This window comes from Ambystoma mexicanum, chromosome 5q (genome assembly GCF_040938575.1).
Source record: "Ambystoma mexicanum isolate Mex_15411 chromosome 5q, UKY_AmexF1_1, whole genome shotgun sequence".
Taxonomy (NCBI): Eukaryota; Metazoa; Chordata; class Amphibia; order Caudata; family Ambystomatidae; genus Ambystoma; species Ambystoma mexicanum.
In genome coordinates, this window is record NC_090933.1 from 1,263,186,060 (window position 1) to 1,263,207,773 (window position 21,714).

The window sequence follows — 21,714 nt, forward strand, 5'->3', positions numbered from 1 at the left end:
CTACAGAGACCCCCACTGTAAGCCCTTGTGTTAGTAAGTGGACCTTTAAACAAGGAGGCAAATCTGAGGCTAGAATAGTAGGGAAATGGGAGCCCCAACTAAGCTCCATCATTGCCCATCCAGTTGTAAAGTCGCTGACCCACCCTGCTTCTGAGGAAGAGGTGGATAGACAAATTGGACCCCTCTCTAGGCCTGTGAGAACTGGTAACTCTCAAAGCTGGTGAAAAACCAGGAAAGATAGGTCTAAGGCTAAACACCTTAAGACTGTTGGATCTTTTATTGAAGACTCCGATGTAAATCCTAGTGTTAGGAGGGAAACTTCTAAACCAGGTAAAACCAGATCTCAGAGGAAGTGGAACATGTACCTTGCTTCACCACAGCCCCTCCAACCAAGATTCCTGAGACCCAACCTGCTCTTGTGAGAGAGGTGGTGAGGATCCATGGAGGCCCATCTAGGTCTAAGGGATTCCTTTCTAAGGACCCCTTGACAAAGCATATTGCAGGTTCAGAGGTTGTCACAACTTCTGAGGGACTGTTAGATCAGATTCCCTATACCTTAAATAAGAGAGATGTACCAAACAGGGTTTGTAGGTCGTATAGCTTACAAATGAAAACAACTGATAAAAAGTGCCATAGCAAGGGTTACAAAAGGTTGCTGGTGTACTCATGTCCCTTAGTCTGGCGGGGACGAGTGTTAGGGAGAATTCTCATAAATGTGGCAATTCCTCCCACCTTCGAGCCCTCCAGCTCTTTTGCTTAACTTTGGGACTTTGAACTTTTCCAATCAATGTGTTTTCTGTGTTTTTCTTTTTTGTTATGGAGTCTAACCAACTCCATAGGCATCATCTTTTTCAATTGTCACACAGAACCCTCAGTGCAGTGAGACAGGGAAGCCTTTCAGGCTTTCCCAAAGTTTAACTACCTTCTCTGGGATAAACTACTGTTTCCCAGAGTAAGTAAAGTGAAATTCACTTTACTAGTCTTTTAAATTCCTAGACCCAGTAAACCTATCTTACAATAGAGTGCTGGAGGGGTTACTTAGTATCCCCTGTGTCTAGATACTTCATGTAGCAGTGAAATGCTACCCTTTCCTCTCAGAATGGCTGGTGGCAGTGGTTTTACAACGAGCTACCATGATTTTTCATGACCGCGAACTATTCGTAGCTCTGGTAACGTTAAATTGCGGGAGCCATGTTTTTTCAAGATGGCGTCTGGGCCCCCTTTGTTAAAACAGGTCCCGGTCTTCTTTTTCCGCCATTTCTTTGTGCAAAGGACCTTCTAGAGTTTTTCTTTGCACGCCAAACCAAGTTTGGTCTCTTTGTTCATTCGCCTTTGGCGGGCTTCAGCAGTGAAACCCGCCTCTGTGACCCGAGTGTCTGGGGTGGGCAGGAAGTCAGTGAGGTGCCCGAAACTCCCTGTGCTTAGTCTCCTAGGAGGCCCAAATGCACTCTGTGGTGATTGGCTGGCTGACTCTCCGGCAAGAACAGCCACCTTGCTGGGTGAGTGACAGCTAGGCTCGAATGAATGGGAGAGAACTGAATAAAAGCCAAGTCTCTTGGCTTGGAAGGCAGAGTCAACCACTGGACGAAGGAACCAAATAAGAGCTTGAAGAGGACGGCTGCTGCAACTCCTGGACCGTTGGTTTGCCCGGTGAAGCCCTGCTGCAGGTCTGAATCACTAAATTCGCATCGACAGAGAAGCCCTGCAAAACACAATTTCTCCCTTTGAGATGGTGGGACCAATCAACTGCAAAGTAAGCCACCTGGATACCTATCTCGGAGCTGGTTGATTTTCCTCAGAGTTGCTGCAGGAAACCGTAGGACCAGGGAGAGGGACACCAGTTTGTGGGTGTTACTTACAGCCACCGGAAGTGAAGTTTTCCAGTTGCAAGCTTTTTGACCAGTCCCAGAGCTGTGCAGGAGTCCCCCGATGTCCTCCCTCTTGCCCCCACGACTGAGGCACAGGAACAGCGAGATCTGCAGGAACTGCCAGGAACAGAGGTCGTCAGCTGCATCTTTTTCTTCAATGTAAGGTACTGTGAATCAAGACTCAGTACTTACCTCTCGCGGTGAAAGTGCTTGAACCTTTTGCAACTCGCAGGCCTAATTAGCATATGACCCAACATATGGTTCTTCTTTTTACAAGCTACTTCTGAGAACTTGTGCAGAGACTTTACCATTTACTTACCAGAACCGCTTTATCCTATCCAAGACTTTAGCCCATTGACTTTGGCCTAGCCTAATGAATTGAATTGACTCTTCTGGTGAACTCAAAGTATCTGCACTGTCTAAGAATAATAGTAACCTTTCATGTTCTAATAATCTTTGCCTTTTAATCCTCTTGAAAAGTATTCTGAAATAGTATTAAAGTATATTTGTGTGTTGTTATATAACTGCCTCCTTCTAATGAATGTTTTATAACTGACAGATAAATAAATTAATGAGTATTTAACAAAGAAAAATAATATCCAAAAAAATACAAATACAGAAGAGAACTACATTGCCTTCAAGCGAAAATAATTTCCTTTTGGCTTTTAACATTAACTCATTAACTGCATGTTTGGCTGTAGCCTGGTATAACCTTCGGAATGTTTGAACTGGTTCCCGAAAACGCAGGACCTTGCTCTCCAACAACAGTAATCTCTAAAGTATTTAGTGACCAATTGTGCTTTTTTTTCTCTGCTGCTCTGAAACACCTTGCCCCCCTATTTAAGAGGCATTGCCTCGTTGGATCTTTTGAAACACTCCTGGAAAAACCACCTTTTTCAATAAGGTCGTACTTTTGAGGTCCTGTTTTTCTGCTTTGCTGTTGCTTACGTTTATTGTCTTTTCTGTGCCCCTATGCCTCGAGCCTGCCTCAGGAGCTATATAATCAATGTAATGTAAGTGTCATTTCAGGCACTTTCCATGGAAACCTGAACATATTTTATTTCATTTCATTGTTTATTTAATTTCGTCATTTCTATAGCGCCTTTCACCATGGATATGGTCCCAACGCGTTGTAGGTTGAACGCCCTCATGGGGACCGAAGTCTGAAATATGTGAACGTTAGGAGGTGCTAGTATGTGTGTGTGCATAATGGCCATTAAAGGTTACGCGGGTCTAAATAGCATGTGTATGGGTGGGCAGAGGTGTACACTAAGGGAATAAGCTGGAGGGGGATGTGTGAGGGGATAGTCAATAATGTGTGCAGCTACAGTTTGAATTTTTGGTGTGACAGGTAGCTACATTCTTATTTCAGCAGTGTAGTGCAGAGTGCCATTCGAGTTGTATGTGAAAGCGGATGCGTGCAGGAGTGAGGCTGGGCCTATGAGTAATTCCAAAAGTGCAGAGTGCGAGTGGAAAAAATACATTGGATTACAATCAAGTCAAAGCCCAGAAATGGCACATTCGGCAACATTTCTAATACATCTGGGTTGAAAAAAAATGGTGGGTGCATTCTGCAGGTGTCCAGCTATTGTTAGGTGGCTACATTCAGACCTCACTTAACCGTAAAGGCGGCCTTTTGCCAACATGCGTATTACACGCAGTGGTGCACATTCTATGAACGCCTAGACACCATAACGTGTTAGCTCTCATGGACTCCACTGAGTGCAGCACCTTGACTGAGTGGTCAAGTGTGCAACCCTTCAAAGTGCTACACAGAGGCTATCGCCAGAGAATACATCCTTGTGGAAACACTGCCCACTCTCAGATGAACACTCAGGGTAGGTAATGTATATGTATTGCACTTAGATTGATGCTGAGTGTGGTACGCTGGCCACGCCACTCTGTCCAATTTCAATACATTACCCCCATCAGACAGTTCAGGCACAGAGAGAAAGCCCACCCTCAGAATGCATTGAAAATGTATACATTGCCCACCCCGAAACAATCCAAATGCAGCACGTATTCCGTCCTCAAATCCATCCCTGTGCAACATTTCCTGCCCTCAAGGATCAATCGAAGTGCAATATAGTGCTATATATTAATCTACGTGCGATGCGCTGCCCACTTTCAAGTCCATCCAAATGCAATACATTGCCCCATCAAACTGTTCAAAAGCATGGGCATTGCCCACCCTCAAAATGCATTAAAGAGTAATACATTGCCCACCCCTCCACAATCCAAATGCAAGACGTAGTCCATCCCCAAATCCATCCAGATGCAACACATTGCCTGCACTCAGGAAATTGTGCCAGTGTGAGACATTGCCGATCCTTACTCCAAGCAAGTGCAATAACTAGCCCACTTTTGGAGATATGATATGGCCTTTATAACGTGCCTGTATGCAAGTGTTTAAAGGTGCCACAAGACAAGCGAGGGAAAACATAGGGAGGACAAGACAAACAATCCTACTAGGCCTTGTGTCATTCGGATCGTGGAAGTGCGATAATAGAAGTGCAAGGGGAAGGAGAGGGGAAGTGCAAGGGGGAGGAAAGGGTGGAGTGAGATCAGGACAGAATGGCTATGAGTAAGTGCAGCCAGGACAGCACAGCTCTGGGTAAGTTCCAAGAGGAAGGGGGGCTGTAAGGGTTACAGTTACAGCCCTTAGATGTGCGCTAGGCAAAGAGGCAGTGCCGGGGCGACTGGTCGTGGAGAAGCCTGGTACCCAGAGAAACTCTGGGGGAACCAAGCAACCAGTCGGTGCAGCAGACCGGTAAGTTAGCTGGGGAGCGAGGGGGTTCTTCCAAGTGTGAGCTGCTGGGAGCCTTCAAGAGTCCTTGGGGTGGTGAAGAGGATGGGAGCGGTGGTACAGGCGAGAGAAAGGAGTGAGAGCGCAGATGGATAATAAAAGAGAAAAGTACATTGATTAAATGGGGAAGCAATAGCGCAGGGGTTTAGCTGCTGCAGGCCAGTGCGTGTGAAGCAATACGGCTGGATTTCAGGTCGCGGGTGTGAAGAGCCCGTATTTAGGGCCTTTCTGAAAGAGAGGTGGTCCTCTGTGAGCCGGAGAGTGAGGGGAACGGAGTTCCAGAGGGTGGGTACTAGAACTGAGTAGGAGCAGCATTCTAGCCCCACCAGGTGGTGTGCAGAACCTGATCTTAGGCTTCGGTTGGTACTTTAGGGTGTATGTTTGTTTTGGAGGAATTCAGGGCCTTTCTTCTGTAGGGCACAATGGGTAATGCACATGGATTTAAAAGAGGCCTGGTGGCTGATAGGCAACTAGTGGAGCACCCTGAGAGCAGGGGAGATTTGTTCTCTGGGGGAGTGTGCAAGGGGTAGCCTCACTGCAGAGGTTTGGATCTGTTTGAGCTTTCTGAATTGAAAGGCAGGGGCACCTAGATAGAGGGAATTGGCATAGTCTAGGTGGGATGGGATGATGACCACGATTGCAGAAACTCTATGGGGGGTAGGGGAGCTAAGGTGGGAAAGGGAAGGGATGTTCTATCGCAGATTAGGATTTCAGTATTGCCCAGATTTTGAGGAGGTGGTTGTTCGTCATCCAGCATATGAGGCAAGATGCGAGATCTGGGAAGGGGAGAAGATGGGAGTTGGGGATCTTGAAAATTATCTGTGTGTCATTGGCGTTGTTGTAGCAGGTGAGGTTGTGGTTACGGATGAGTCTGGGGAGTGGGGATAGGCAAAGGTTGAAAAGGAGGGGGAGAGGGAAGCTCCCTGAGTGACTCCATGAGGGACCGGCCGGGGGGCAGATGAGAAAGGCTGCACAGTTATTTGGGAGCGGTTGGAAAGCAAAGAGGAGATCCGTCTTAGGGCAGAGTCCCTGATGCCTAGGGAGAAGAGTCTGTTCATAAGAGTGGTGTGTTTGTTCGTGTCGAAAGCAGTTAAGAGGTCAAAGAGGATGAGTGCATCGCTTAGATTAAGTTTGAGGACGTAATCCTTATTGTTTCATTTATTTTGTGGGATGTAATGAATTGAACAGGGAGCTGTAAACAGATCCAAGGAAAGCCTACCACCAGGTCAATGTACATCCCACTTCCAGAAACGTTACTACATTTGTTACTCAGCACGGCACATAGATACAAAAGGATGCCTTTTGGCTTTGTGTCAGCCGTGGCATATTTCCAAAGGTTAATGCATCGTTTGAGTGCTCAATAGAATGCCAAAAGGAATTTGAGAACATTAAGAAGTGCATTTTAAATGTCCCAGTTCTGGGCAACGTTGATAAAACATGTGAAAGCTTAGTGCAAAGTTAAGTCAGGAATACGGGGCTTGCAGCTGTTTTACTACACATACAGGGAGGAAATTAAAAGGTTGTATACAGTAGAAAAGCCATTTGTGGCGATATTTAAATCCAGAGGATTGGATTGTGTGTCTAGAAGAACTCAGGTGGTCATTTCTTTGCAAGGACATACATGTGTAGTACAGCACATTGCTGGGAAAGATAATGTCATGGCTGACTTCCTGTCTAGATATGAAAGTTGTCAAGTTGATGATGGAGAAAATGGCATGTATGGGGAGTTGCAGGGAGAGTTATTTTGGACCAGTGGTCCGTCCATTTTGGAAGCTAAATGGAGGGAGGCAGAGAACAAAAACACTCAATTGAGCAAAGTAATGGGACTTGTGCAAATAAATTGGGCTACTTGGACATTGGAAGATGGTTTGGATGTGTTTCATAAAGTCAGAGATGAACTAAGTCTTGAAGGAGGATTTTTGTTCAGAGCTAGTAGAGTGATTCCCGCATGAGATATAAGGTGCAAAATGGTAGAAATTGGCCATGAAGGATACTTAGGGGTGACCACAACTAAGGGACGTCTAAGGGCTGGTGGACAGAGTTGGACAGTTAGGTGGAAAGTTTAATAAAGTAGTGTGTTGTATGTAAAGAATCTGACAAAACATTAAGTTGTAGTACTCAAGCATTGAGACCAATTGAATTTCTGGAGATGCGTGCGAATTCGTTGCCATTGATATATTAGCACCAATTATTGGACCTAATGGACTAAGGAAATACATCATAGTTTTAATGGATATGTTCTCCAAATGGATAGAGACATGCATTGTACAAGAAGCAGACACACTTGCAGTAGTGCCATTTCTGGGCAAGGTTTTCCAGAGAGGGTTTTCCCTGCAAAATTCTATCAGATAAGTGTGCAGTTCATGTCTCGTATGACAAAGCAATTTTTGACAAGCATTGGAGAGGTTCATATCAAGTCATCTCTCTTCCACCCCGAAACCAATGGAATGGTTGAGAGGTTCAGGATTACTATAATGCGCAGGGCATACCTATGGCGGTAAATGAAGGGAAGGTCTGGGAAGATGAAGTTACCAGAGGGGTGCATGCCTACAGATCAGCTCACCCTTGCCATAACAGGCTTGGTACCATTCAGAGTCCTTAGGAGGAGGAAAGCACCCACTGCAGTTTGTCCACCATGGTTGAGGAGGTCTAGATTTGTTGAATGGGACCATGAGGCTTTGAGAGAATGGGTGGGGAGCAAGATGGATCTTATGAAAAGAAGGCATGATGCCCACAAGAGGACCAGACAGGTAAGAGTGTCTGAAGGGGACAGTGTCTGTATTCGCTAACCTGGCTTTGTGCAGAAGAGAGAAGAAAGGTATGAAGGTCCCGTATTGGTCCAAAATAATTTGTGTGGATCAATCAGACTGGAGGAGGGAAGAATGTTCAATAAAGCCAGGGTTGCATGCAAGAGATGAATGCTCTTCTTTCCTTTCTGCAGTAAAAGGAGGGCAATTCTAACACAGCTTTCAAGGCTGTACTTGCAGTGGAGAGCATGTGTCCTGTTGTCATTCTATAGTGCCCAATGGGACATTAGACAGATTCATGAATTAATTAATAAACACTCAGTACATTCATTAAACACTCTTTTGTAGACCTATTCGTCTCACACCGACTGTCCCAAGTTCAAGTAGAGAAGTGTTATCCTGGGAAAAGAGCCTTTAGCTCAGGATGTACTTTCCCAATGAGTTTTCCTATGTAAGGAATTACACATCTCTGTAGGAGAGCTGCATTGTATCTGCCAAACAGGAATTCTATTGAAATATGATCCAATTTGTTTTGTGGGGAAGATCTGCATTTTCAGAGCACACACATTAGAGAAGGGTGGACCTTTCCAGCTGAAGGGGCGCATTCTATCCAGGGGTTGAGTGATATATCTAGGATGGAGAAAAAGTAATCCGCTTCTGGACCTCTGGGGGAGGTTTACACCCGCCGGACCGCTACTGGTAATAGTGCAGGCTCTGCGGACTTGTGCCCCTAAATTATTTGAGAAAAAGGGTTAGGCACTGCTCCATTAGGACCCCTGTGGTCTGTCAATCAAGTCACAATGCGATCACAGGAGGAGAGTTAGTGGAGGACTACCAATAGTCACTATATTTACAAAGGGTGAAGCAATAGTGTGGTACATGGGTACACACTTGGAGGGGTTGCAAGTAGTGTGGCATAAGTAGCGTAGAAGGGGCTCCCGAGGTGGAGAAGTAGGGTGGATTAGAGCGATGACTATATTTGGATGGCTATATAACTAGGGTAGGGGCTTAGAAAGGCCACTCTTTGGTGTCTGTCTTTTCTCCAGGCGTTGTTCCCTGACTCCTCTGGATGCCAGAGTCCCTGCGGAGGAGTTTGGGCTGAGCCCTGATAGTCTCTCACTCACTTTCTTAGATAACGCTCCAGTAAGGGGCAGGTAAATGCCCTCACCATCTACAACTCCTCGCTACTCTCGCAGAGAGGGGCCATGGCTACTCCAGAAGGAGGAGGCCCTCACAGGCTTTGCCTTGGACCCTAATCTGTGGTGCAGGAACCTTCTCTGAAGACGTTTCTCTCTGCAGCATGTCAGGCCGCTCAGTTGATCCGGGCCATCACACCCACCTTCCAGAACAAACCTGTGTGCTCCTCTACCTTATCTGCCAGGCTGTTGCTCGGGGAATTACATCATGCCCTGGTCTAAAATGGAAACTGAGGAGAATACTGCTGACCATTTACTCCCAGGGATGGCCTGACACTCGTATCGGAACATGGAGCCCTGCAAGAGGATGGGCCACTTCTACAAAGCATTGAAATAGCATAGCCGCTGATGCAGAAACTTCTCTTAAAGTCAGATAGCCTGAAAGAGTCCTGCTGGTGAACTGATCTCCCACTGCATCAAGCCCCAACTCCATGATGAAGTTCATTGGTCAATGTTCTTCTGTGGAATAGTCCACATTTCTGAGCTAATCGACAATGCATAGATTTTATATGATATGTCATTTATAACGCGCGTGTACACAAGTGTTTCTAGGCGCAGTCTATAGATGAAGCCGGACCAATTGAGGGCTCAGGCTAGTGGTGTGACCATCACATCTGGCCAGCTCGATTGGCCTTGGCTTTACATTCAGTTCTAGTTTCAGGTGAAGGGTGTTCTTCAGCTGCCAGGTATGTTCTGATTTACAGGAAGGTTTTCCCACTGAGAGAGGTTTTTTTTAAGAAAGGGGTCTAAAGCAAGAAGATAAAAATTAAGTGATAGGAAAGGAGTTTCTGCAAATCACCAGTGTTCCAAGTTGGAAAAAAGGGTAAGGGATGCTGTCTGGGGTCACTGGTTTGTGAGGGGCAATAACCATAGGTATACAAAGCTCTTACTAGGCATGCAAAGCCTTCCCGAGCTAAAACTGTTGGTCTAATGTTTCTGGCTTTTAGGTGGTTTTCAAAGTTTGGCCTCTTGGACAATGTTTGTTTTGTTCGTTTCTATAATTCATGTAACACAGAAGGGTATCTAAGCACTGAAACTCCAGACAAAAAAGGCACACAATTCAGGGCAACAGGAGAGATCCATACAAAAACGAAATGTTCTATATAATCTAACAATAAGGAAGAAAACAAGAAATAGAAACCATTAATAATAAAGCAGCCTTCACGGCAGGCTTCCTTTCCCAATCACTGTCCTATGTTGGCAATGACGTGACCGGCACGTTCTGGGTTGTTCCGTCCCAGTGTGGTCTTGAGGCAAAGGCAGCAGCAATTGGACGTAGTCACATTTTCTTGTGTGGGGAGACTTCTCGCTAGCACGATGGAGCCACTCAGTATTTGGTAGACTATTGCATCGTTGGACCAGCCGGTTCCTGTGGTTTGGCATGGCTGAGTAGGCTTTGGAGTGGATTCTGTCAAATGAACTCTTGATTTCAAATAGAAATAGGACTTACTGGCTAAAGGAAAGTTTGCTAGATCCAAAATGGAGGGTGGGTAGAATATTTTGGTACCAGACTTGTCAAACATCCTTGCAAGGACATCCGTTTACACATCCTACAGGTAACACTTTTGGCAGAATGTTCTAGAGGGCAGATGCCACTGAAGCATTGGGAACGGGTTGTGGGCCATGCTGACCTCACGCTGTTTTGTTCACACAGAGCGCCTTGTCTATGGTCATTGTGGAAGAAGAAGGTAAGAAAACGGGTGTGATGATCTCCACGCCCCGGTGGCCGGGCTACATGGATGCCATCAAGTGGATCGGTGCTGTCGAGGTGGAGTACTACCTGAATGAAGAGAATGGATGGACCCCGAACATGCAGGAGATCCGGAGAGCTCTGTACGAGGCTAGGACACACTGTAACCCCAAAGTGCTCTGCATCGAGAATCCTGGAAATCCGACAGGTCTGGAAACCAATTCAACACAACATTTGCGATTCATTTTATCTTCATCAGTCACCAATAGCGCAGTCTATATGGGAGGAACAAACTGGGAAATTTTAGACCAAAGATCCTTATTAGATTAATTTCTTGCCGCCTTTTCATGTCACTTATAGTAACTCAATAGCCCACCATGCCCCAGTAGCATTTCTTGAGTAAGACCCACTGTCTACATGAAATTAGTTTGTTTCTCATGTAACATTTTGGGCAGTCCCTTCACAAATAGGATTCCCAACCCAACAAACAGCAATCCTAACTTTTCATGCTTCATCGCTGGTGGAAATTGCAGTTGACCAGCAACCAAAATGATTTCCACTATAAATCTGGAATTCATTGCAATTTTCGGAAGGGGTATTCCTTTTTTTAGAAGAGTTTAAGTTAGAAACTGCAGGGCTTAATTACGAGTTTGGTGGTAATTTGGGGGTAATTCTGTCAATTTTGCCAATTTGTGGTGGTAAAGTAGAGGATATACTTCTGGCTTTTTGCTCGTGGTAAATCCTCCACCTTGCGTGTGTTCCCCGTCACCAAGAAAATGTCAATAACACACAAGTATTGTGGCACAATCCTGCTTAGTCTATAGACTTATCTTGGCGTTGATATATGACATCAATGGAAAATTCCACACTTGGAATAAATTGGTTCAACAAATTTAAATTCTGATCAGTATATGATTTCATTACCCCAGATCATTGTTCAAATATGTTCCAAGTGAAATCCACATTATCACAGCCAACACATTTTTTGACCCAAAAGGTCTTCTTCAAGGTTGGTTAGTTTAAAAGACACACATGGTCAGGAAAAATCACCACCCAACGCAATAGGTTTGTACCGTATCTATGTTTCAGATTCGTACCATATACAGTGTCCATAGCGGAAGGATGATTGAGGACATTAAACATCATACATTTCAAAGAATTACAAAAAGGATAATAAAGGACAGGGAATAGACAGGAGAGAAAAAAGAAACACATTGGTTAGTAAAGACTGTTTTGTCCATACAACCATTTTCAACAATTGTAATCCAAAAAAGGGGTACAGAGTAATCATCATAAGCTTGCCTCACATCTTTCTTACCCCCCTCAAAAGTGGGTGGCTCTTCTTAAGATTCAGTTGCATAACTAGTAAGGCTAGTATAAGACCTTGCTTGCTGGCTTCCATATATGTGAATTTCTGTGAAATAAAGGGGGCTACATGTAGTCCCTGTGGGATGATTCGCAAGGCTGGTTCAACACTCTCATAAATCACTGTATGAATGTTGAATGCAGTATCACCTCTCAGGATGTATGAGTCTCTCCTGGAATCTGATACGATAATTAGTAGGCGTGTTTCGGGTTAATTCCCAGATTAACAAGTTAAATATGAAAAAGGGACAAGAAATAAAAGAACATCTATATTGGTCTGGACTGTGGTGATAGATCAATTGATCACACATTAATTATGGTGAGAAAAGAAGTCCCTTACCAATTTCCAAGTTGGATGTTTTGGTGAATAGGATTTGTGAGGTGCGCGCAGTATACGGGTTCTTATGGTAAATTGTCATTGTAAACTGTAAATTGGTGTATCTAAGTGTAACCTATTCCACTTACTATATCTATAAGAAAGCCCAGATTCCAAAAAGGAATTTAGAAAGGAAATCATAGCGTTTTATTACTGTGTTTAATGCACAGAACATTATCGCTGTTGAGTTTATACTTACTTACCATTAATATAATGAGGATGCGATCATTCCACATAACCGGCCCAAAATGGCGTTCCACCTGGCCATTCGCAAACGCTGTTTTGTTTCCGTGTTTATAGTTTAATAATGACGTCATACGTTCAACGTATGGCGTCATTGTCATTCATGTACGTGAGGTAGCGTTCGTGAATGGTCTGTAATAGCATGCTACAAGCCACCCCAGTTAAATGCGTTACATTTAAATCTGTAAAATTTAAACGCAAGTTAGTTATAAGACAATTTTTTAAATAAAAAAGTAATTTTTTCCAGAACTGACAAATATTTTGGAAAGATGGACTTCTTCGGGCCTTTTGCCTTGACCTGTTTTAATGTTGTTATCTTTACAGAACACTTTGTAATGGGTCGTCTCCTTAACTCCGTTAAAAGGCAATATGCCTGCTGCTTCTTGCCCAGAAAACCCACCCCAACATGATTTGGAACACATTTGTATTGTGAACGTTTCACCAATCACCAGAATAGTGGTGTTGTGATTTCAAAGTGAATCTGTTTTGAGAAACATCGATTGGCAATTCATTCCCAGGAAAGGAAGACCGAACTCAAAAACGAATATTTCACACATTAAGTTTAAACTGTCTTTTGTTCACCAGTCCAACTAGTGCATTTGTTTTAGTTTTCTGGCGCGAGTACAAATTAGGTTATTTCATGAAAATAAAAGAGGTGGCAACATATGACCTCTGACCCCGAAGTTACCACAGCAGGGTGTCAACTATCCGGGATCAGCACCTGGAAAAGCTAATGTTCCCTAATCACTAGTAATGGCTTTCAGCAGCATTCCATTCTGTGCCACGCCAGGATTTCCAGCTGTTTCTTTCCAATGAGGCCGCCTCATGCTTGGACATGCCGTGCCAAGAAGTTCAGTCCGCTCTGCTCTCTTAGGGAGGGGGTCGGAGATAACTGGCACGATGCAAGATACTGGCATAGAATGTAACACAGAGGTGTTCCCAATTTGCCAACACCTTGCTTTTCTCTGCGATGAAGTGGTACCAGGCAACTACAATGTCCCTCTCCTTCTCTCTTTGAAATCTACATGAATAGTCACTGGGGAGGGAGGGGGGACAATAATTACCCGGATCTGAGTGAAAGGAGCACTATTTGCAGCGTGATGGTGACATTATCAGACACTGTGCACTGGAAGTGTAGCTTTGTTTTTGGGGTGAATGTTCCATGGGGCTCCTTCCCCACATTGGCGGAGGGGGCAATAGAGAGTTCGAGAGATTTTCCAGCAGGCTTGCAGGGCTGGGGCAGAGTCAGCCACAGTGAAAGTTCTACCTGGTGATTCACTGACTCTGCCCGAGACTACCCGCCTATCAGAGGCACAGCCCTATCAGAAAATGTGCCGCATTACCTGCAAGCCAGACCCCCTCTGATCACAGACTGTGTGGGCTTTACCAGGCGGTTGACCCCACTAATCCACCACAAACCTCACTGACCTGCAGTGCAACAGACAAGCAGCATATTATCATCATTACAATATAGCACACTATTGTGCATATACCAAAATGGATCTCCGGGGCTGGAAGTGAGGGCACAACCCACCCAACTGGGCAGCATTATGCTTGCCCAATTCTCTCCTTGACTGGTCACCTTGGCCCTATTTCTCGACAAGCCATGGATAACCGGCTGCAACTGTGATATGATATGATAGGTTATTCAAAACGCGCTTAATACCCAGAGGTTTCTAAGCGCGGACCCGGGGATCAAACCTGTGTTGCTCTGTGTCGTCTTGCTTCCAAGGTGAGCACGTTTCCCCTGAGCTATCCCCCATGTGGGTTTAGAAGCACTGTCTGTTGCCGTCTCTGGAATGTGGAACCCTCTGGGAACTGCACCAATGAGTAGAGTGCAATGAGAAGACTATTCAATTGTCATTCCCTACTCAAGCACTAGTCCAAGCTGATAGTTCTCCTGTGTGTGTCTTTTTCTAATCTTCCTTGACACCTCTTTCACAGTCACTTTCTCCTCCCACCCAGTTCTGGCCTGCCATTCTTTCTGATTCCATTGCTGACACCTCTATCCTTTCCAGACACCTCTTCTCAACATCGTTACTTGATGACACCACCGGTACAAGGCCAGAGAACCAACTTTCCATTTCTTTCCATAGGTTGCGTCCAGAACCGGGAGTGCATCGAGGAGGTGATCCGGCTGGCGGCTGAAGAAAACCTGCTTCTGTTCGCCGATGAGGTACGGTGGCTTCCAGGTCCCCCCGCTGCCATCAGTGGTTCATTGCAGGGCCGCAGTAAGGGGTATGCATGGGGTGAAGAGTGATGAGCTCCAAAGCACCATTTTAGTTCTGTTCAGAAGAAGACATCAAGCCACCCTGGCAGCCATATCACACCCATCAAGCAAGGCTACATAGAGGCCCAGCTGTCCTTTAGGCTTGGCCGCTTTGATAAGGGAATCAAATAACCACAGTGTGCTGTGCCAGTGCCTGCCCAAAAACCCATTTGCAAGTTGTTCAAAATGCAGTTGGATTCTACCCAATTGGCTAGTCTGCCCAATAGAATTGATGCAACAATGTTGCCGGTAGTGTCCAACATGGCCAATTATCTAAAATCCGTAGGGCACGTTTTCAGGCCTTTCTTGTGTATAGGGATTACGATTGAGGCCCGCCATGAAAGTGGGATCCACCCCTCTTCAGTTACTTTGCCGAATATGCAAAATATAATTTCCTCCCGAAAGACTGGTTTCTTTTTTATGACTGCATTAGAAAGCTTGTTCGGACCAGGGGCTCTTGAGACTTTTAGTGATGCGATTTTCAGCCTGATCTCCTCGCGGGTAAACCTGATGTTAAACTTGCAAGTTGTCAGCAGAGGGTGGTCATTACGGAGGGTAGAATCACAGAAGGTATTACCAATGTGTGCCAACCACTCCGATTCCCCAATAGCACATAGTTCCTGAGGAGTATTAGAGTAGACGTTCCTAAGGAATTTCCACAGCCTTCGTGGATCCTTGGTCTTAGAAATATCTGCCAAGTATTGCCATTGGGAAGTTCTGCCTGTAATGATCCAGTCCATAACCCCCCTTCTATATCTGTTATTGGCCTTGTTATTGGCCTTGTTCATATTGATCAAGGGGAGAAGAGGCTTGGTTTCGAATAGTGCATAATCCCCTCCTTAATATCTTTTTGGATTCTCTAATGACCTTGTCAAAACGACATTTCGTGTTTCCTGTAGGCAGTATAGAGTAATGTGACTTTTGTAAGGCCAGGGTTCGAGAACTATACTTAATTTTCCAATCCATCTCATCTGCCGTAAGGAGGTTAGCCTCGGAGAGCCAGTTTTCACGCTGCATACAGTAATAAACACCGGCCTTCTCAATGGTCTTGTCGGTCCAGTGTATCCTGCAGCCTGCAGGGTTCCTTCCTAATTCCTCAGACTGACTCCAAGTGTGGATGGTGGAGAAATTAGATATATAAAGCGTAAAGGATGGCATGGTCACTAAAATTCGCGTCCACGATTTCAAGCCTCCTAACTTGTGCTAGTGCAGTAGAACTGCAAAAGAAGTAATTGAGGGTAGAGGCACTAGCCTCGGCCCTCCAAGTGCACTTTACGGGGAGTTCACTCGTTACCCTGCCATTTGTTCATCAGTGGCAGGCATAGCTGTACTTCTTAAAAACTGGGTACCGGTTATTTCATAGTGGCAGAGACATTTAGCATTAGGACCCCCCCACACATATATCTCTGCCCCAACATCTCGACTTTGAACCTCCCTAATGACCTCAAGAACAAGATCCAAAAATGATTCAGTAAGGCTGCTGCCAGGGGAATCGTATACATTAATGAGGTTGATGGCACCAGCAGCTTTATTTGTGATCATGGATACTGCTAGCACCTGTGGACATATGGCCATGGTGTGAATTCCTGCTGCTTTTAGATGTTTTTTAACACCTATAATGAGGCCACCACAAGGTCGGCCTCTAGGGCCTTTGCTTGCCATAATTTGGAATATTTGATATCCATCAATCAATAGTTCTGTTCTTAGCCACACCTCCTGCAAAAGTAAAATATCATTGAGCAGCAAGGATTCAAGAGACCCCACCCGGGCTGAGTAAATGGGTAAAACCACAGGTATTCCATGTAGAAATGGCCAGCTCTCAATTCCCAGGTCCAATTTTGTTGCTGTTATTGAGAACCAGCCAGTTCAAAATAGCCAGTGTATTAGCCTGCAGTGAAGGGACAGCATCACCATTGCCGCCATTATTGCCCATATTGGCAATGTTGGCTAGTTCTTTAAGAGCATTCAGCCGATTGACTAGCTCAGGGGTTGGGGCTTCCTCGCAAATATCTAAATCAATGCTCGAGTATTTGTATGGCAGAGAAGAAGGAAGCGCAGAACCGTAAGTTACATCCCTCCCATTCTCTCCTCCATACAATTACGGAAAAATGACTCTTTTACGCATTTTTCTTATGTTATGCTCAGCACAAAATGAGCTCCTTTGTGCCTGAAAGTCAATACATGGCCACATTGTATGACTGCACCACACAGCAGGTATATGACTGAAAGTGGCATTTCTACCTCAATCAAAGGTCTGCAACCTTTGGCTCTGCAGTTGTTTTGCCGCTCAACTCAGATCAGCCTTAGCCAGCACAATCAATGGTGAGTGTTCATCGGAGCCGTACTCAAAAACATATGGCCAGGTGCACGCTGCAGACCCCCGATCTAGGTTCAACTTTCTCTATCTCTTTCTCTTTCTGTCTCTTTCTCTCTCTCTCTCTCTCTCTCTCCTCCGCTCTCTCCCGCTCTCAAAGAAATGCCACTTTCGGTTATGCTGTCTTCTCTGCAGTGCAGCCAGATTGTAGCTCAATGGAACTATGCCTGATTACAGGCATCAATCTGTTTTTGTTACTTTGTAATATTTGCTGAGGAGTGGCCCCCATTCATTTTAGAAATGCTCCTCCAGCTCCAGAAAGGAGTACATTGCAGGGATCATTTTGGTGGAATTTTTCCACATGGCCTAATGCTATTCTTCAAGGTGCCACCCATGAAATACTTCGATAGTTTTTAAATAAAATTTGATGCATTATCACGGTTCTGTAACTTTTTTAGAAACTGTATAATATATCCGACTCAGAGTACCTCAACAATCCCAAATGGTTAATTTTGGAATCCCTTTTTTTCTGCCCATCTAAATTGCTCTTTGGTTATTGTATTATCTGCATGTTTCAGCAGCTTGCCCGGTAGTGTCTTATTGATTGTGCTAGACTGTGCTGTGGCCCGCCTGGCCCGCCTGGCCAGGCTTTCCTTCCAAAGTGACACACTTTTGTAGGAGCAGGAAACCGTCAAGGCTCCCGTCTCTTGACAGGCAAGGAACCCCTGCCCAGCTGGCTGAACTCTTTGTCCCCTATTGGTGAGGGACGTTGATGAAAGGGGGGGATACTTTATTTGAATGCAGTACATCTAAGGGTATTTTATCAAAAACATTGAAAACATAAAATGTAGTAATTAACAAGTTAGGGAGTTCACACTCGGATGGGGGAATGCTATTATATTTTCCCATATCAGTATAATAGGAGGGGAGTGGAGATCTTAGGATGGTCAAGCAAAGAATAACAGATGCTCCCCCAATCGTTAGTTTCATCACCACACAGGTGAGGTTACAAACCAGCTTGGGCATGAGGTATTCATGCCCATCTGTTGTCTATCCACTTCTAGTAGCATGCTAGTGGAGAGGGCATCAACCCCCTTCTTGCAATTGGTCTCTTTTTGATTTAAGTTGGTAGGACAAATCCAGAGGTAGAGTATCCGTCTGAAACATTTCTTTCAGTTTCTGCTGGAATTTACTCCCATAAGGGAAAATCGGGGAACAAGGATGACACCTCAAGATTACAGAGAACAGGATTTTATGTTAATTCTCTATCTGCAATTTATTTCTTTTGCGCATGATTTGTGAATGCTCTGTCGGCAACCTCTGCAGACGATATCAGAGACTAATGGGGAATGAGCAACAGACCAGAGGAGTTAGGCTGGTTCATGGAAGATTGGGTGAGATTAACCAAATCTATGTGTGAGGTTTGGGAAATAGAGAAACTATTGATGGGATGAGGACAAAGCTTTGGCGTTTGGCTACATGAGGGAAATGGCAATGTTTTAGTGAATTGTGTGTAATTAATTTACATGGAGATGACATTTTGTATTGCTAATGACCCTCTTGACGGCTAATGGTTTTGGATCTTCATATTTTGAGGGTACCAACAATGTAGTTTAAGGAATTTTGTCAGTAGCAAGGATATAAGATAAAATGTTTGCGGGTTTGGGACAACAGGAAAAATAGACAGAATAGCTTCTTTCACAGCATGTGTCCTCCCGTAGTCCTTCTGTCAGAGCTGATGAATTCTTCAACTATCTATCTAACTACAGGGGCATCCCCAAAGAAGTACCATTGGGAGAACAGTAAATAATGCTACCCATTTTACACAGAAGATCCAGTCCTAAAAGATTCTCAGGAGTCGCAGGGTTTAGCAATGGGATCCAGAGTAACAGTCAAAGGTCATGAAACAGAGTGGGATGAAGGCTGTCCTCCAGTTCCCACAGCATTTATATCCATGTCAGAACATGGGGCAGGAGGTAACCCTGAATACTTCAAAATAAGGCAAAATGCTCCAGTGTCCACTAAGCAAGAGGTATTCTTTCAACTATCAGAACATTCTACATAAGGAGCAAATGGGTGCAATTAAAAGTGCAATAATGTGTCTGGTCCTTTCCATGTCCTTTTGTGGAATGAACGTAGGAGAAGATGGACGAGGTGGAAGTGATTGGGGAATGGGGTGTGGAATAGATCGGCCGTGTATTGGGCTGGTTCTTCAGATATTCAGACTTCCAGCATCTCTTTCCATGGACCTCCACCTTCCCATCTGTATTGACCCTGTTCTATATCTCATTCTCCCCTGAGGATGTTGGTGTTGCTGGATCTGCAAAGCCATAAGTTAAGTCTCAATAATTTCTTTCTGTCTTTTTCATCAAAGTGTTATGCGGTGAACAGTACTTTAGTTAATCTCTTGCCTGCCCAACCTGGAAGTACTCTTTAGTCTCTCTGCAATCTTAGGCTGCGCATTCCGAATGCAGCCATGACGGTTTGTTGAGCTGTCTCTACTACATTGGGGAACCTCAAGTATTGATCATAGCAATGCTTAAGCCCTTCTGGGCAAATGGCCAGATTTTCTTTCTTACACTGCGCGCACACATGTTTATTCTGGGCCAATCCGTTTTCTTGGGGCAGAATTCCAGAATTGTACAGGGAAGTCTGCGAAATGTTTTCATATTTCCTTTCAGGAGGTTTTTGTAGGGGCCAATTACAATTCTTTGTCAAAGTAGAGTAAATATATGTGGTCAAAAGTAGCTCGAACCAACCGGTTAAGATCAGAACAAGTCGGATTATAGCAGTCTATTATTACTTGTCTTCTTGTATTTTAGGAAATCTTCAGACAATATTAAATCAGCGGAGGTCTATGCCTCACAAATGAAAGGCACTCCAGTGCTACAGGCAGGTAGTGGTGTAGCACGTATGCCGCAGAATTAGCTGGAGATGGGATATCGGGGAGCCCTTTGAAAGTTCAGGATGGTCTAATAGACGTTGGAAATTGGAAATCTTTCCCAAGTGATTGTGAGACAGGACCCCCTGGCGATTGTATAGTGGTAGATTGGTTGTACGCTGGATGTCCGCTGGTGGAAGAATCTAGAATGCGTAACTCAAGCTGTTCGTGAGGTTGTGGCTGACGAAGGGTCAGGTTCAGTATAGTTATATCATAAGAGTCAATCATATCTTCCAGAGATTCTGTAGTTGGGGTTCAGCACAGCTTTGGGTGCTGGATGTAGTAGGCAATAGCATTTCTTATTTCTAGAGACTGCCACATGCGCTCTTTCAGCTATTCTTGCAACTTCCGTTGGGCATCCTGCAGGACTCTGGTTCTGGATTAGGTGAGTCTTTTGTTTGCTACAGTATGCCATTCAAAAAATGCTCCCCACCTTTTCTGGTGAACGTTTGCACTACAGAACAGTAGAGCTCTCCGCAAATGGATAGTTTTGTCTAGATCAGGTGCGCCTTCTTGTGGCAATTGCTTAGTGATGGCATCCTGTGAAAATAGTGTCATTGATGCAGAAACTTGCCAGTCTTGGGCGAGTCATTTCATGTAAATGAAATAAGGAGGACTACAGTTAAGTGGGAGTGGCACTTGCTTTGACTGACTTTTTCCCATTCTGACAGGGTTAAGACAAGAGCTAACTTGTAAGGATGTTATGCCACTCTTCACAAAATGCCCCATGCAACTGCGCAGAGACAGCGTTAGACTCGACATTGGCTCACGTTGGCCTCTCAGTTACCACGCCTCATGCCATAGCCTGAAGGCACAATATGTATCCAGAATAGTGGTTCAGGCATGAGGTAGTGGACGGACAAAGGGGGGGGAGAACACGGACACACACACACACACACGCGCGCGCGGATAAGGAAGGGCATAGTTGAGTGTACCCGTCACGGGATTGGACGAAAATATCGTATATAAAGGACTGGATGCACAAATAGTGTGCATTCGGTCTAGTATAAAATACCTACTACCAAAATACCGAACTAGGGGAGCGGGGGTGTCCCCTGCATATAATACATGTGTTGCGGGGGACCCCAAAAAAACCCGCAAAGGTTTGAATTCTAAAATGCACACTAATGGTGTCCGTGATGTTGTAATTTGATCTTTTCGTTTACGTGTTTTATAACATACATCCCGTGTCGCTGGTTTCTCCTTGCAGAGGACACTGGAACTGGGCCAACTCGAACCCAAATTCACATGTGCCGAGAATCAGAAATATAGCTGCACAAAGAGGTGCAGGATGGGGAATGACAGACAACATTGCCACATTCACACGCGTCACTTTCTCTGCCGTCAGCCCTATGCGACAACCTAAACCCGGTTATGACGTCTGATGAGACTAGCGGGGTTGGACTTCCGATTGTTTTGAATTGTGTCTGGAACAAGTATTTCAAAAGAATTCTAATAAAATAATAGCATAGAAATGCATTTCATCAGAGGGGCCCTCATACAAGAATAGTGACTCGCGCCTTGAAACACTTGTGTATAGGCGCGTTATAAATGCCATATCATATCATATCATACACAAAAAACCCAGTTAACACTGTGTTTAGTAGAGCGTTTGTGCTTAGGCGCAGTAACAAACAAAGCAGAAAGAGCGGTCCTAACTGATGTTTTCTGAACTGACCTTTAAATAAAACGGCTCGTTTCCCTGTGGACCGCAGGCTCCCTCTGCCCCCGGGCGTTCCCTGCAGCCGGTTCCTGTTCTAGACTGTTCTATTGGCAGCATGGCATGTCGGTGGAGAACCCCTTGTATCCCTCTGTGTTCTTCTGATGGGGCTGATTCCAATCAAAGGATCTGGGGCGCATGGGCACCAAACTGTCGGGTAAATGAAAGACTGAGATCAC

The 21,714-nt window shown here is 44.9% G+C and overlaps 1 protein-coding gene across 3 annotated transcripts in view; it reads left to right on the forward strand.

The window, feature by feature from the left end:
* LOC138498002 (alanine aminotransferase 2-like) overlaps positions 1–21,714 on the forward strand; it is a 248,218-nt gene that overhangs the window by 121,546 nt on the left and 104,958 nt on the right. For all 3 annotated transcript variants that reach the window (XM_069621781.1, XM_069621779.1, XM_069621780.1), the window contains exons 5-6: positions 10,272–10,515; positions 14,388–14,467. In XM_069621781.1, the coding sequence (XP_069477882.1) occupies positions 10,272–10,515; positions 14,388–14,467 (324 nt within the window). The remainder of the gene's footprint in view (positions 1–10,271; positions 10,516–14,387; positions 14,468–21,714) is intronic.